Source organism: Hemiscyllium ocellatum, chromosome 22 (genome assembly GCF_020745735.1).
Source record: "Hemiscyllium ocellatum isolate sHemOce1 chromosome 22, sHemOce1.pat.X.cur, whole genome shotgun sequence".
Taxonomy (NCBI): Eukaryota; Metazoa; Chordata; class Chondrichthyes; order Orectolobiformes; family Hemiscylliidae; genus Hemiscyllium; species Hemiscyllium ocellatum.
The window spans coordinates 46,653,298-46,670,156 of NC_083422.1; the positions used below are offsets into that span (position 1 = coordinate 46,653,298).

At 40.3% G+C, this 16,859-nt stretch overlaps 1 protein-coding gene across 3 annotated transcripts in view; it reads left to right on the forward strand.

Moving 5' to 3' along the window:
• Positions 1 to 16,750, forward strand: part of nt5c2a (5'-nucleotidase, cytosolic IIa) — a 70,797-nt gene extending 54,047 nt beyond the window's left edge. For all 3 annotated transcript variants that reach the window (XM_060842159.1, XM_060842158.1, XM_060842160.1), the window contains exons 14-19: positions 6,522 to 6,588; positions 7,124 to 7,294; positions 9,237 to 9,288; positions 9,621 to 9,681; positions 11,876 to 12,052; positions 13,131 to 16,750. In XM_060842159.1, the coding sequence (XP_060698142.1) occupies positions 6,522 to 6,588; positions 7,124 to 7,294; positions 9,237 to 9,288; positions 9,621 to 9,681; positions 11,876 to 12,052; positions 13,131 to 13,379 (777 nt within the window). In that variant the 3' untranslated portion in view covers positions 13,380 to 16,750. The remainder of the gene's footprint in view (positions 1 to 6,521; positions 6,589 to 7,123; positions 7,295 to 9,236; positions 9,289 to 9,620; positions 9,682 to 11,875; positions 12,053 to 13,130) is intronic.
• Positions 16,751 to 16,859: the final 109 nt, after the last annotated feature.

The following is a 16,859-nucleotide window of genomic DNA, read 5'->3' on the forward strand; positions in this document are numbered from 1 at the left end:
GTTTTCGTAACTTGTCTTCAAAAGTACAATATTTTCCTTAATATTTGAGTTTTGAAATAGTATGTTTTTAAAAAAAAGTTCACGATCAAAAATACAGAAAATACAATGTATGGTCTTTACATATGTATGGTAGAAATAATATTTCAGCTTTACAAAGCCCTGGTTAGGTCACACCTGGAGTTACTGAGTTTGGTTCTAAGCACTTCTCGTCTGGAAGTATGTATTGGCTTATTCTTGTTGGGAGCAGGTTTAACAAAATGATACCTGGATTCCAAGGCATAAATTGTGAAATAAGGTTGCAGTTTCTAGGTCATGTTCCTTCAAATTTAAAAGATAAAGGGGTGATTGGGTCAACATTTAAGAAATTAGAGTTGTTAATGCAGCCACCATATCCATTGGTCCAGCATGAGGGGAGATAGTCTAAAAAGTCAAGCCAGACCCCTCAGGAGTGGAATTAATTAAGAAATAGCTCTACATACAAAAGATGATAGAAATTTGGAATCTCTTCTGAAAACAGCAGTTGATTATTGTTGGGCATCAGTTTTAGGGATATGGAGTAAAGGTGGATATGTGGAGTTAGGTCACAAGCGAGCTGTGATCTCTGTGAATGGTGGCAGACTGAATGGTCTCTTCATATTCCTATGTTTACAAACATAATGATTATCGCCCAGCTGAAGTGTTATGTTAAATTCTGGGCTGTACACTTTTGAGGTTGAAGAGGGTGTAGCTGGGAATAACTGGAATGGTGTGACTTCAGTTATGCAGAGAGACTTAAGACTGGAATTATTGTCCTTAGTCCAAAAAAATAAGTTAAAGTTGGTTTAAATGAGGAGTACAGAAGTAGAAACTGTTTCCACTGACAGAAGACTCAATGACCAGAGGTAATTTTAAGCTGGTTGATTTAAAAAAAAAAGGGGGAAGATGAATAGATAATTTTCTTACACAATAAGTTGTGCTAATCTTTGACTTAAGATCAGCAGTAGGACATTTGACCCCATGAGCTTGCTGTGCTATTCAGTGAGATCATGGTTGATATATTTGAGTTTCACATTCCAAATTGCTATCCACTAGCTGACAAAACTCTATCCATCTCTGCCTTCAAAATATTGAATGACCCTACTAATACCATCTTCTGAGGCAGTTTGCTCCAAAGAGAGGGAACTCTCTGGGTCTGTGCTAGATATTTAAAAGAAATATTAGGAGAAACTTGAACAAAAAAAATCAGCAGTGAATTAATACAGCTTTTTGAACCAACTCTATTATTAAATATGATCATGGCTGACTTTGAGTTCAAGTTAACTTTCATGCTTACTTCTTATATCCTTCAGTTCCATGAGACCAAAAATCTTTTGATCCTAACAATTGAGACTGCAAAATCTGGTATTGTGTTCCAAAAGATTCCCAATACTGAAGAAACTCAGTACCTTATTCGAAAATTATACTCACATGTTCAATTTTCCTCAGCTCTGTTGAACCTGTCAAATCCCTTCAGAATTTCCTATTTCATTTTAATTCTTATCCTTCCAAACTCCCAAAGAATATTCTTCCAGTTTACTATGTTACTCATTACAGGATGACCCTGTGATCCCAGAGATCAATCTAGCAAAACATCATGACAGTGACAGCAGTATCCGGGGGATAGTCTGTAATGTCCGATTTTGAAAGTATGGATTGTTTCTTGACTAGTCTTTGGGGCAGCTCTTGATTAGGACTTTGAGTTAATACAGCTGTGCGCGCTGTGGTTTCTGATGCATAGCTTGATGCTTGGTAATTTTTCAAGTTTCATTCCTTTGATTAGACTTTGTAGCAGTTTGACACAATTGGGTGGCTTGTTGAGTCATTTCAGAGTGGAATCAGACGTCACCCACTTTGCTGTGGTTCTAAATTTGTCTACTTATATCCCTGTGTTTCTTCTTGACCCTCTTTTTAAAGTTGCACTACTTTGTTGATCTTGCATCTCCTACCTTCCAAAATGTATCACATGCCTCTATTAAATTTCATTTGCCAGATGCCTGCCCATTTCACCAACCCATCTACCTTTCTATGAAGTCTACTCCTGTTCTCCCAGATTACAGTATTTTCACGTTTTGTGTCATCTGTATACTTTGAAATTGCATTGTACGTAAATCTTTTCAGCTCACAACTCGAAAATGTACGGCCCAGAACTCTAGCTCACAACTTTAGTTTATACAGCAGTGGTGTATGCAATGATATGATGGAATTGACTGAACTCACCAGAATGGAGACTGGATGTGAGTCTGCCTCTGCCAGTCTTCCATCAGTTGGGTTACTTGCAAGAAGATACTTAGATTTTTATAAAGAAGGATAGTGGGTAGAGGAGGGGGCTATAAGAAGGGAGAAAGGGTCTGCAAGAAGGAGTATTGAGGGAAGGGCTGCCAAAGGGATGAAGGAGGAGAAGGCTGCCAGAGGAGTGGTGAGAGTGAGAATCTGTAAAGGAGACCAATGGTGCAACATGAGGAAATACTCATTTGGAACCAGGAAAACTTTAAATCACCTGAGGTAATGAATTCCCTGCAAATAAATGTGAAATTTCTAGTTTAAGGCCGCCTAAGGTACTTGGATGCAGTTGTAGTGGGCAGTATGTCAATTGTTAGCTTAAATCTGGGATATATTAGACAGAGTCTTGGAAAAGTAAATCATGTTTAACCAACTTATTGAAGCTTTTTGGTGTAGTATATGGAGTGGATAAAGGGGAATTGGTGTATCTGTTGTGCTTTGATTTCCAGGAGACTTCCTGGAAAGTGCCACCTGAAAGACCATAGGGTTTAGGAACAGAATTAGGCCATTCGGCCCATCGCATCTGCTTTGCCGTTTGATCATTGATATATTTTTCAACCCCACTCTCCTGGCTTCTCCCTATACCTCTTGATCCCCCTATTAATCAAGAATGTGTCTATCTCAGTCTTAAAAACAGTCAATACTTGGTTTCCACAGCTTTCTGCGGCAATGAGTTCCACAGATTCATCCTCCTCCAAATGAAGAAATGCCTCTTCATTCTCGGTTCAAAAGGGTTGTCCATTCTTTTTCCAGGCCCCTCAGTCTTCTGTAAGTTTCATTGAGAATTCCACCCCCCCCAACCACCACCACTACCACTACCCCATACTTCTAAACTTGCCCTTAGATATGGGAACAAAATTTGCTCACAATACTGACCAAAATCTTACCCAGCCTCAGCAGGACAACCCTGCGTTTGTGTTCGAGTATGCTCATAATAAAGGCTAACATCGCATGTGTCTTCCTAATCACCAACTGAACCTGCATATTAATATTAAGACAAGCCTGAACTAAGTTTCCCAGGTCCATTTTTGCTTCAGATTTTGAGCTTTTCCTCATTTAGAAAACAGTCTATGCCTCTTTTTTTTCCCACCAAAGTGTATAACCATACACTTTCCCCCATTTATTTCCATATACCACAAATTTGCCACTCTCCTAGCCTGCCCAAGTCCTTGCCACTTACTCTACGCTATCTGTCCCTCCACATACCTTTGTTGCATCAAATTTAGCAACAATGCCCTCAGTTACTTTGTCCAGATCGTTAATGTGTAATGTGAATAGATGTGGTCCCAAAACTGACTCCTGTAGAACTCCATCAATCACAGGCTGCCATCCTGAACAAGATCCTTTTATTTCCACCACCTGCCAGTCAGCCAATTCCCTATCCATGTAAGTATCTTGCTCTTAACACCATGAGTTTGTAACTTTATGTCCTGTGCGATTACTTTTCAAAGGTCTTATGGAAATCAAAATAGGTCACGTCCACTGGTTTACTTTGTCTAACTTGCTGACTACCCACCTGAAAGAATTCTAACAGATTTGTCAGGTACAGCCTCCCTTCGACAAAGCAGTCATGATTTGGAGATGCCAGTGTTGGACTGGGGTGTACTAAGTTAAAAATTACACAACACCAGGTTATAGTCCAGCAGGTCTATTTGGAAGTACTAACTTTCAGAGCACTGCTCCTTCATCAGGTGGTTGTGGAGTATAAGATCATAAGACACAGAATTTAATGCAAAAGTTTACAGTGTGATGTAACTGAAATTATACTTTGAAAAATACCTGGATTGTTTGTTAAATCTCATCTTTTAGAATGGGCCTGTTAGTTTCAGTTCTTTCATATGTAAATCTCAGAAATTTCTTAAAGTTACACTCTCAAGTGAACTTTATCTGGGCCAACATAGCACCAATTTTTAATACATTGAAGGTGTGAGGTACCCTGTGTGAGGCTGTCTGTGCCCCAATGTTCAGACTGATTTTAATCTTAAAAAAAGGGATTTACAGAATCTTACAAAAACACGCAGTTTTTGAACAAAATAAAATGTAATTCTGCAAGTACAAATTCAACCCACAAACTTGTATGCGTGCATATGTGTAAATGTAAAGGGATATAAGTCTTTATAAAATAGTAATTCTTGTTTAGACTTCTATTCTTATAAAGACTTGTACCTCTTTACACTCTCCCCCTCTCTCCCCCCTCCCCCCCCTCATGGATACTCATAACCTCCCCCTGCCCACCTCCAACAGACGTACACCCACTAGCACACATACACATATAAGTTTGTGGGGTGAATTTGTACTTGCAGAATTATATTTTACTTTCCTCAAAAACTGCATGAATCCATGTAAGAATCTGTAAATCGTTTTTTAGATTAGAATCAGTCTGACTATGGTGGCACAGACAGTCTCACACAGGGCAGCTCACACCTTAATTCATTATCTGGGCCGACATGACACCAATTGTTAAAGTTCATTTGAGAATGTAACTTTTAAAAAAGTTTTGCAATTTACATATGAAAGAACTGAAACCAACATGGCATTCTAAAAAGTTGAGAGACTTAACAAACAATCCAGGTCTTTTTCAATATATAACTTCAGTTAAATCACACTGTAAACATTTGCTATAAATTCTGTGCCTTATGATCTTATACTCCACAACCACCTGATGAAGGAGCAGTGCTCCGAAAGCTAGTACTTCCAAATAAACCTGTTGGACTATAACCTGGTGTGTGATTTTTGGATAATGGGGCAGCTGTAGATGTCATAAACAGTACTTGAACTTCCAGAAGGCATTTGATATTGTACTGTGTGAAGGGTTAATATGTAAGGTAAGGTCACATGGGCTTAGGGCTAGTTTGTTAGCCTGGACATAGCGTTAGCTAACCAACAAAGCTGAAAATTGGGATAAATGTGTCTTTTAATGGTTGGCAAGATGTAACTAGTGTGGTGTCACAAGATTTGGTTCTTGGTTCCTAACTACTTACAATCTATATTAATGACTTAGATACAGGGATAGAAAGCCAAATTTGCAGATGGTGCTAAAATAGGTGGGAAAGTAAATTGCAAGGAAGACATATGAAATTTACGAATGCATATGGTTAGGTTAGGTGAATTTGCCAAATATGATAAATTACGTTAATGTGCATGAATGTGAGGTTATCCATTTTAGTTGGCATAGAAAGGCAACTTATTATCTAAATGGTGAGAAACTTCAGAGTGCTTCAATGCAGAGGAATCGGCAGAGTGTATGAATTGCAGAAAACTAGTGTGCAAGTTATAAGGAAAACAGATGGATTTTGGTACTTGTTGCAAAAGGATTAGAATGTAATAGTAGGGAGGTGTCTCTGAAACGTATATTGGGGAGACAGGCCGCCTACTTGCGGAATGTTTCAGAGATCACCTCTGGGACACCCGGACCAACCAACCCAACCACCCCGTGGCTCAACACTTTAACTCCCCCTCCCACTCCACCAAGGACATGCAGGTCCTTGGACTCCTCCATCGCCAGACCATAGCAACACGACGGTTGGAGGAAGAGCGCCTCATCTTCCGCCTAGGAACCCTCCAACCACTAGGGATGAACTGATTTCTCCAGTTTCCTCATTTCCCCTCACCCCACCTTGTCCAGTCAAATCCCTCGAACTCAGCACCGCCTTCCTAACCTGCAATCTTCTTCCTGACCTCTCCGCCCCCCCACCCCACTCTGGCCTATCACTCTCACCTTGACCTCCTTCCACCTGTCGCATCTCCAACGCCCCTCCCCCAAGTCCGTCCCTCCTACCTTTTATCTTAGCCTGCTGGACACACTTTCCTTATGCCTGAACCGTCGAATCTCCTGTTCCTTGGATGTTGAATCCACGGGGGTTTACAGTAGTTGGTAATTTAATCGAAACATATATATGATCCTGAAAGGTTGTGACATTGTGGATGTGGAAAGGATGTTTCCTCATGTGGAGAATCTGGAACTATGGGGTTACGGTTTAAAAATAAACAGTCACCCATTTAAAACAGATGAGAAAGTTTCTCTTGTTGAGGGTCACAAGTCTCTGGAGCTCTTCCTGAAATGCTAGTTGAAGCAGCATTAGGCAGAGTCTACCTAAGACTCCACATAGAAGGAGCCATGCACCTGCACTCCTCAGTCTCTTTGTTTGGCAACACTTCAAAAAAAAATTGAGCACTGCATCTGTCAGATGTAAAGACTGCATTTTCACTTTCTTTCTGTGTAGGCAACTGGTCACCTGAAGATTGGGACACACACAGGACCCCTCCAGCATGGGATTGTGTACTCGGGTGGTAAGTACACCAGCAGTTAGTTTTCTCTTTTTGCCTATTGGCTACCTATTAACTTACCTTGATATGTCTGCTGTCAGGAGAGAAAGTTCATCAGACCTTAGACTTGCATGTGTCACATTGGCACCTGTGTTCTGCTAATATAGGAACTACGTCAGAGTTTGGTGACCACTGAAATCATTTTTGAATTTCCTGTCTCCCAAACCAGGGTGCTGAGCTCCAAAGTTTGCCCAAGCTGAGATCAACCAAGCTTAGCAACCATTAGTGTGTGGACTCGAGTAAGAAATCATCACCTGGAGCAGAGTTAGTCCTGGGGAAAGATGGGAATTTGTGTTCTAATCAAGAGTGGGAAAGGTGGTGGTAGAGGTGCAGAAGGGGGAATGTTGGGACTGAAGCTGTCATGGGTGTTGGGACCGTGTTGTCTACTCTCACCCTCCCCAGCCTTCTTTGTGTCTGGTTTATGGTAATGTTCATATGGATCCTAAAGGTCAGAGGTGAAAGAGAAGCTGTCACATGATTCTTGCTGCCTGCTTTTCAGGTTCCTCCGATATTATGGGTGACCTGCTGGGGACGAAAGGCAAAGACATTTTGTACATCGGTGATCACATTTTTGGTGATATTTTGAAGTCGAAGAAGCGACAGGGCTGGAGAACATTCCTGGTCATCCCAGAACTCGCACAAGAGCTACATGTCTGGACTGACAAAAGCAGTAAGAGGATAGTGCTGACTATCTGTTGTTTACAACTTCTCAGTTATTTCCTAGGAGCCAGATGCTACAAAGTTCTCACTCAGTTTAATATCTATTCTTGCTTCCATTCTCACTCCTCAGCACAGTGTGAAGAAATGTCATAGAGATATACGGCTTGGAAACCAGACCCTTTGGTCCAATTCATCCATGCTGATCAGATATCCGAACCTGATCTAGTCCATTTGGCCCATTTCCTTCTAAACCCTCTCCATTCATGTAGCTATCAAGATGCCTTTTAAATGTTGTAATTGTACCTGCCACCTCCGCCTCTTGGAGACTTGTTCCAAATATGCACCACCCTCTGTGTGAAAAAAGTTGCTCATCAGGTCCCTTTTTAAGTCTTTCCCTCTAGCTTAAACCTATGCCATCTAGTTTTAGACTCCCCTACCCTGGGAAAAAGACCTTAGCTACTGACTCTATCCAATCTCCTCAGGATTTGATAAGGTCACCTGTTAGCCTTTGCTCCAGGGAAAAGAGCCCAGCCTATTCAGTTTCTCCCTTTTGCTCAAACCCTCCAATCCCAGCAATGTCCATGTATATCTTTTCTAACCCTTGCAGGTTTAACAACATATTTCCTATAGTTTGAAGCATGGAATTGCACATAGTATTTTAAAAGTGGCCTAACCAATGACTTATACAGCCACAACATGACTTCCCAACTCCTTTTGTCTATGTTCTGACCAAATGCCACCTTCACCACCCTGTCTACCGAAAACTGCACTTTCAAGGAACTATGCACCTGCACTCCTAGGTCTCCTTGTTTTGGCAACACTGCCCAAAACTCTACCATTAACTGTATAACTCCTGTCCTGGTTTGCCTTAACAAAATTCAACATTTCATATTAATCCAAATCAAGCTCCATCTGCCACTCCTTGGCCCATTGGCTCTTTCGGTTTAGGTCCCATTGTTTTCTGAGAACTTTCTTCACTGTCCACTACATCATCAATTTTGGTGTCATCTGCAAACTTATTAACCATGCTTCCTCTATTCACATCCAAATCATTTATATAAAATGATGAAAAACAGTGGACCGAGAACCAATCCTTACAGCACACTGCTGGTCACAGGCCTCCAGGCTGAAAAATAACCCTCAACCACCTCCCTCTATCTCCCCACCTTCAAGCCAATTTTGCATACATTTGGCTAGCTCCCTCTGAATTCCATGTGATCTATTTTTTTTTTAACCATTCTACCATGTAGAAACTTTTTGAATGCCTTACTGAAGTCCATATCAACAATGTCTACTGCTCTGCCCTCATCTTTTTACTTGGTCATGTCCTCAGAAAATTTAGTGAGACATAATTTTCCACACACAAAGCCATGTTGATTTTCCCTGAATCTATCCTTGCCTTTTCAAATACATGTAAATCCTGTCCCTCAAAATCCCCTCCAACAACTTAACTATCAACTGGTGCGCCAACTTCAGTGATGGATCAGTCTTTTCCCTGCCACCTTTTAAATCGTATTAGCCAGCTTGCAGTCTTCAGGCTCCTCACCCTGTGGCTGTCAATGATGCAAATATCTTCACAAGGGACAATCTCTTCACTAATTTTCCATAAAGTTCTGGGATACACCTGATCAGGTCCTGGGGATTTGTCTATCTTTTATGTGTTTTAAGAGCTTCAGCACCTGTAATAGGGACTTTTTTATTTTCAAGACATTACAATTTATTTCCCCCAGTTCCCTAGCTTCCATGTTTCTCTGCTATTTAACTATTATTCTATGACCCCATTGCTAGGATTTAGAGCACTGAACTCCTTTCCTATCTCCCCCATATCAACACTTTGTATGGCACAGAGCCATATCTCATTGGTCATCAGTGTTTACTGACCTGTGTTAAACTCTACCTGCCCATGGTCTGTGTGCTTTGTGCCAGTGCAGTAACATTGCTTTCTTTTCCAGCTTTGTTTGAAGAGTTGCAGAGTCTGGATGTGTTTCTGGCTGAACTATACAAGTGAGTATCATGATGATTTTAGAATAAAAGGCCAGAAAAGCAATTAAACCAGTTCCCTGAAAATTTATTAATGGTTTTGATTTAAATATGAAATGAGTGGCACTGCACAGAATGATAGCAGGCACTTCTTGAGATTAGATTTAGGCTTTGTTTATTAGCTGAATCCTTTTTATTAGATTCTAACTCACACTCCTGGCTATCTTATTCTAGATATTGATCACTCCGAAACGTTTTGCTGTCTCATTCTGTTTCATGCTAATAGAATTTACTAATAATTATTTAATGTTTCCTCTTTAACAATTGGTTAATCTGCCTTTCTTCCATTTCCTCAGGCATCTAGACAGTAGCAGTAATGAGAGGCCTGACATCAGTGCCATTCAGAGAAGGATCAAGGTGAGGCCCTGGCTGGCTTTGTTGCTGGTGTGTGTGAAACAGGGCTCATTGCAAATACTTTGAGACTTAAACTATGGGTTCAGAAATTCCCAAAGACTTGTATGATATTCCATCGTGTAAATAAGGAGCTCTGTGGGAGTGATATGGGCAGTGATTGGGATATCCGTCCGTCTCTGTGTTTCCATCTCATGCTGTCACTGAACTGCTTTCTTCCTCTCTGATTATCCTATTCTGCTTCACATTGTAAAAGCTTTCCCTTCCTATTGTTGTCACCTAAACCCTACTCACTAGACTTCTCTATTATGCTTCCTCATTACCTCCATTCTATTCTTGTTTTCCTCTCACTCCACCTATTCTCCTTCTGTCACCCCACACTAACCTACTAATTCTCAATATTTCTCTAGCTATCTGAAGTCTTTCCTATAACCTGAGTTTCTCTTGTTTAGTACCACCTGGATGAATTTATGTTGCACACACGCTATAATTGGAACTAAATAAACAGTATTTGGATCATTTCATTCCTGTCACCAGGTGGAGTACCACAAAGAATGCTTTACATTTTTCCCGTATACCTGATGTTCAATGTCTCCTTTTTTTTCCCCTCTGTGCATTAATATTTTGAAGCTCTCTCTATTCTTGATGCCAGTTTGAATCCTGTGTACCATGCGCAAGAGTCTTCCTTATATTGCCAGGCAGAGAATTTTCCCTTCACCCCCACTCTTGCTGAAAGTCTTTGTTCTGGACCCAGTCACTTACTTGGGCAAATATTTCTGAGTTCTTCACATCTTTTTACATCACGGTACATTACAGGTCAAGGACAACAGAGTGAGTGATATTCTGCATCCTTTGACTTGGTTAGTAGGTTCCATTATTCTGAATGCTGTGATTTATTGATTGATGGAATTGGTTTCTCCTGTGTCTTGTTTGAGTATCCACATTTTATTCACACCCTGCGAATAGCTTGCATCAAAATTACCTTTTTGGAGGGGGCCTCAGACATGTCCACTTTTTCCTCAGTCAAGGGTTCCCCCACCATTGTTAACAGGGCCCTCAGCAGTGTCCGACTCATTTCCCACAATTTTATTCTCACCCCCACTGCTTCCATGCACAACAATGACAGTTTCCCTGTCCTCCCTTTCCACCTTGCCATCCAAAGGATCATAAACTGCGATTTCCAATGCCTCAAGCAGGATGTGGCCACCAGACACTCATTCCCCTTCCTTATCAGCATTCCAAAGGAACAGTTTCCTCTGGAATAGCCTGATCCAGTCTTCCTCCACTTCCACACCTCCCCACACTCCCATGTTGCATCTTCCCATGCAATTGCAGAAGCTGCAGCACTTGCCTAATACCACCTCACTACTCAAGGTTCGACACACACATTCCAGATGAAGCAGCAATTTACTTACAGTAATTAGATGGGATGAAGCGCATTTTCTGCTCACAGTGTGGGCTTCTCAACACTGGAGAGACAGAATGCAGACTAGGTTACCACTTTGTGTAATACCTCTAACCTATCTGTGAAAATATTCTGAGTTTCCAGTTGCCACTTCAATGCACCATGTTCCCATGCCAACATATCCCACAACCAACAAGTTGAAGGAGCAACACTTAATCTTCCATCTCGATACCTCACAGCCCACAGAACTTACTCTGAAATTTTTAAATTCAATATTATGAACATCTTCCTCCACATTATTTACCCTATCCCACGTTCCAAGTCCTGTGTTGTATGGATTCCTCTGAACAGAGCCAACCCATTTTCTTCAACTATTCACACATTCTGGTAGCACCCATCTCTCTCTTGGCTTATCAGCAATACCTTTTTTATGTGGCTTTCCTTTTTATTCTGTCTCAGGGTACCAACTTCATCTATTGAATTCAACCTCTCTCTCCTGTACACAAAGGAAAAAACCCTGCCATCAGCGCGCACACTACTATATCCCAGCTAAAGGATTACTGGACTCAACTGTTTTTATTCTCTTTCCATAGATGCTGAGTTTCTCTAGCAGTTTTTTTTTGTTTTATTTCCCCTTAACAGTTTAATGGTTCTAATTATTCATTGGTTAAATGTGACTATTGCCAGGAAATATTTAAATGAGACTTTGAAGCAATGAATAATGTAAGATTGAGAAGTATGAGTCAAACTTTCCTGGTTATGTTTTCACCAGTGCTGTGTTCTTCCTATTTGTAGAAAGTGACTCATGATATGGACATGTGTTATGGGATGATGGGGAGCCTTTTCCGTAGTGGCTCCCGTCAAACACTCTTTGCCAGTCAGGTGATGCGTTATGCCGATCTGTATGCAGCATCCTTCATCAATCTTCTCTACTATCCCTTTAGTTACCTCTTCCGTGCTGCCCATGTCTTGGTGAGTATGTGCAATCTGACCAGAATGTTGTTATTTCTCCTACAGAAGCACAAACCTGTGATAAGTTCAGTCTAAGGTGCACTGCCTGGTGGATTTTTAAAAAAAATTGACTTACTAAGACCATGGCTAATCCCAGCCATGCCATCAGTGAATGTTGAAAATTGTGTCATTGCCCCTACACTGAGAAAGTGAACTATTAGAGTTTCTATTCATAAGAATGGTCCATCAGCTCTGGATTAGGTTTGGGTTCAAATGTGATTTTGTACACAGCCAAATATGGAGTTGCATGAAAAATAGTAAGCTTGGGGAGATGCTGTTTGGAATGAACTATTAAAGTAGTAAATTAATGTACTAAAAACTGACTGACCTTGGTCAGGGGAATTTTACTTCACAAAATTTGATTTGCTGGGGTAAAGAATCCTTTCTGTTCCAGCATTGCAGGTAGAGGAGCAAATACTTTTGCTCCACTTCAAAAGTGTCCTCTGCCCCAAGATACAGCCTTCCCATCACTGTCCCAGGACATTAGTTGGTGCACCAAGTGGACTAATTATTGCTAATTTAAGGCTAAGTTATAGGTAATTGTATACAATAGGATCTAGATTTTGATTAAGACTGGGTTTTTACTAAGAATCCTAATTGTAAACTGATTGGTAACAGGACCACATTGGTTTGGTTTGATTTTGAAACCAAATCTGATCATGATCAGATTTGATCAGCCAATTTTCTGTCATCTTTTGCCTCTGGCAGACTAGAGTTGAGCTTTCTGGCCACTGGTTCAGGTTACTGTTGCTGAGGTTCAATCCCAGGTGCTGCTGACCATTTGCAAATCAAAGGATTCTCAGCAAAGATTACCTGCATTCAAAATACTTTTCTCCTCTTCTCCCTTCCTCCCCCAAATTTATGTGCTGTGCATTTCTTCTGTTTTTGCCATTGCCTTCGCGCTGTGCCTGATTTCTTGTACACTGATTCCTCACTGTTGCATTGTCTTTCTGCTCTGTTTTCCTCTTGGAGTACGTTGTTTCTCCTGTTATTTCCTCCTGGTTGTCTTGTTTTGTTCTGATATGTTGTTGTTCTTCAGATGCCTCATGAGTCAACAGTGGAGCACAGCCATGTCGATATTCATGATGTTGAGTCTCCAATGGCAACTCGCAACCGCTCAACGAGCTCCATGGATATTAAAGAGACTGAGTACAAACGGCACCATCTCACTCGATCAATTAGCGAAATAAAACCACCCAACCTTTTCCCACAAACTCCACAAGAAATTACACACTGCCATGATGAAGATGATGACGAAGAGGAGGAAGAGGAGGAAGAAGAAGAATAATAAACAAGTGAATCTCTTTAATCCTGCCCCATCCCACAGAAGTGACACGGTTTTAAGTATGTAAAATTGAAGATTAGTAACCTGATCAGAATGGAAAGATGACTGTGAAATGTTCAATGGATTCAAAGGGACAGGGTTTCCTTTCAAACCTGGAAATTTGTCAGAAGCGCTAAATATTTCAGTTTTCCTTTAAGTAATTTGACAATGTGCAAATGAATTTTAATTGCAAGTCAGAAGTTTGCATTGAATGCAGGTAATGATGGACTTTGAAGACTGAGTTAAATATTGTCACATCTGTGACAATTTCATCGGATGTTTCACTGAAGATAATAGTTGTTGGAAAGGGAATTGTAAAATTGAGCCTGGAGTTTCTCTGTCTTTGACTTAGAACAGCCTGAGATTCTGACAACACCAGCAAATTGTTTTAAGCTCCTCTTAAACTGAGCCTTTTTTGGATCCGTCCTCTGGTTCTTATATGTTTTATTCTTATATTTTTGCTGTAGTTCTGGGGGTTTGGCCTCACTATGAAATTTGAGTTTATGAATGATTGATTGGAATAGGATCAACTTTGAAAAGTGAATGCATAATATTAACCTTGGTACAGAGAAGTTGCATGTTTCTGCAGCAGTTGGAGGTTTGAAAAATGGGTCCTTGAAGCTGCTTCTGTTGGACAATACTTGAACATCTGGTAGATCTTCAGTGCAAGACGACAAGAGTTGGGAATCCCACAAATATTTTTAGGGTGGGTGATATGGTATGTAGAAAGGAGTGTATGTGGTATCACTGCACAAATTGCAGTTTATATTTTTCTAATTGCCTTCCTTTCAGGGTCAGTGTTCCCACAGTGGCTTGGGGTTTGGATCCAAATTCAGTCAAGTGCATAACTGACCATTTTGGTTAAAGATGATGTGAGAAATTTAAAAGTTTTAAATGGGATTATGTAGAGGGAGTTTTGCTGTGCATAAGCATCTAACCTTTTGCTGTATCTGCAAATTACATTACATACAATACTAAGTGTAGTTTATTTATGTATCAAACATTTAGGACAAGCAACCCCGTGATTGGTATCCCAGCTGCCATCTTAACTGTTTAACCTTTTCACCACTGCACAGTGGCAGCAGTGTGTACCGCCCACAAGATGCACAGGAGCAACTCACTCAGGCTGTTTCAAAGCCACACCCCTTTGCAACTAGAAGGAGAAAGGAGAGGAAACACACAGGACAATAACCTGCATAATCTTCTCCATGTGCATGCCATCCATTTGGAAACTTGTGTTCAATTTCTTTGTCATTATTGGGTCAAAATCCTGTAAATTTCTCTTTAACACCACTGTGGGAATACTTTAACCAAGCCAACTGCAGTGAATCTTGGTCACCACCACGTTCTTGAGGGCAATAAATACTGGCCTTGCTGGCAGCACCTATAATTTCTTTGATACTCAAAATAAAAAATAAGCTGGTGTGAAATAGTGAACTCTCTCCATTTATATTGGCTGTATTCAAAACACTGCCTTATGTATCTATTGACCCATTGGTCAAGGCCATTGTTCTCAGTAAAAGCTTGTTGTGCAGGACCAGCTTTAATGCATGATACCTTTCCAGAAAGTTGTTTTCTTTAGATCAAGGTCAATGGCTGTACCTTACAAGTTGTTGTGCAGTTCTGCAAGTATGCAGCTTAGGAGGAATGTTGGTTGGAGCCCATTAATATTGTTGCCATCCTTGCACCTTATCATTGTGAGAATTTTTAAATTAACCTCCATCCCAAGTGCAGACATGTGTTCATGGACTCCGGTTTGGCTGATGTCAAGGATGTTGTATGAACTAAAGCAGACCAATTGTTTGATTTTGCACTTTGGCAAGAGAAGTAAATAGTCTGCAATGTGTAGCCTGAATTTCTGTTCCTTCATTCAGATTTTAGTGTTCCCATTTCACTGCTTGATTCTTTGCCCCACCCATATACAGTATCACATCCAGTTACGCAGACAGAACAGAAATTGAGTTTTCCCCCATTCAGACTGCTAGTTGCCCAGGAGCAAGTGTGTGTTTTTACATTAGAAGCTGGCTGAACAGATAAAATTCGAGAAATTGAAGTTACTAAATGATCAAGGATTCTGATGAGCAGCAGAATTGTTTCCTGAGATATTTGAAATTTCAATTTTTTTTTTAAGAAACAAATGTTAATTGAACCCTAGATATTTTTCAATGAAGGGTTCAGTCAACATAAACCTTTTGAGGCTGTGGTTTAAATCATTATTTCAGGACCCTCTGCTCAACTGCCGCCTTTGCTTATCCTCTGAAACAACCACTTGGTATGGTTTAAGTGTGAATGGTGACAGCTCAAATTAGCGTGATTTATTTTTTATGCTTGAACAAATATATTCATAGCTGCCTCCAAAGTATCAAACTTCAGTGGTTAGGGCTGTTTTCCTAAAGACCTTGATTACTGATGCTGTCTTATTACTGAGTTTTAATCTGAATGTGGATTGCTAAATGTTGAGATAATTATATTGTCTTCTGCTTTCATATTTTTTAACTACCTACCTGAATCATGCTGTTGTTCTGCTGCCCTCTGCCTCAGTCCCAGCTTTCAGTTGTCCATACAACAGTTATTTAATAAACTAACAGGAATTGGTGGGTTTTTTAAACCCTTGCAAGCAAATAGCAATGGCAGATTACCAATAATTGCACAAAATAGAGCTTGAGTATGTATTTTATAGGCATAGTGCCAATTCATTGGTCCTGAAAGCTTAAGTCTTGTTTTACTCAATCTTGGAGGATCTGGGTTGTTGCAAATAGCTGAAATGAGGATGAGAACAGCTAGTGTGGACGCAAATGAGCTTGCTCTGGTGCTTTATAAAATATCAAACTTTCTGTCCACCTCCAAAAAATGCAAAGGGTCCTCACAAAGCAATCCAAGAGGAGCTAAAACTGACTGCAAAATCCTACAGTTACTAATTTATCCAAGTTGTGCGGTTGTAATTTCCCTTGTTCACCTATGATTTTACAAAGTCAAGATCAGTCCTGGCATTTGTAGAAATGAATTTGTTGGTCTCACTACCATTGTAATAGCACACTGTCTGGCTTGTCTGATCTCTCTTGTTCCAGTGATTGTGAAGAGCTTCCTTTTTTAAAAAAAACTTAGGAAAAGTGATTTACTTGGAACTCTTGAGGGGGTGCGGGTTGAGCAGTTAGTAGTGATATTGAATCATGGCCAAGGGCCAGTATGCAACAAAGAAACTGAGAACTAGTTAAAAGCAATGAAAGTGGTAACCCTTTAGGGAAACCACTCCAGCATTTCCTGTTCAACTGTAATATGTATATATATATATATATTGTTCCTGATGCTGTTTGTAAAATAAAAGGATGAAACAATGTTGAGACACGGATTTGCCTGTTATGAATGTGTGCAGAATAGTGTGTTCTGGGAATGTTAATTATGCACATCTCACTTTATACAGCACTTCAGTGTACTACATGGGAA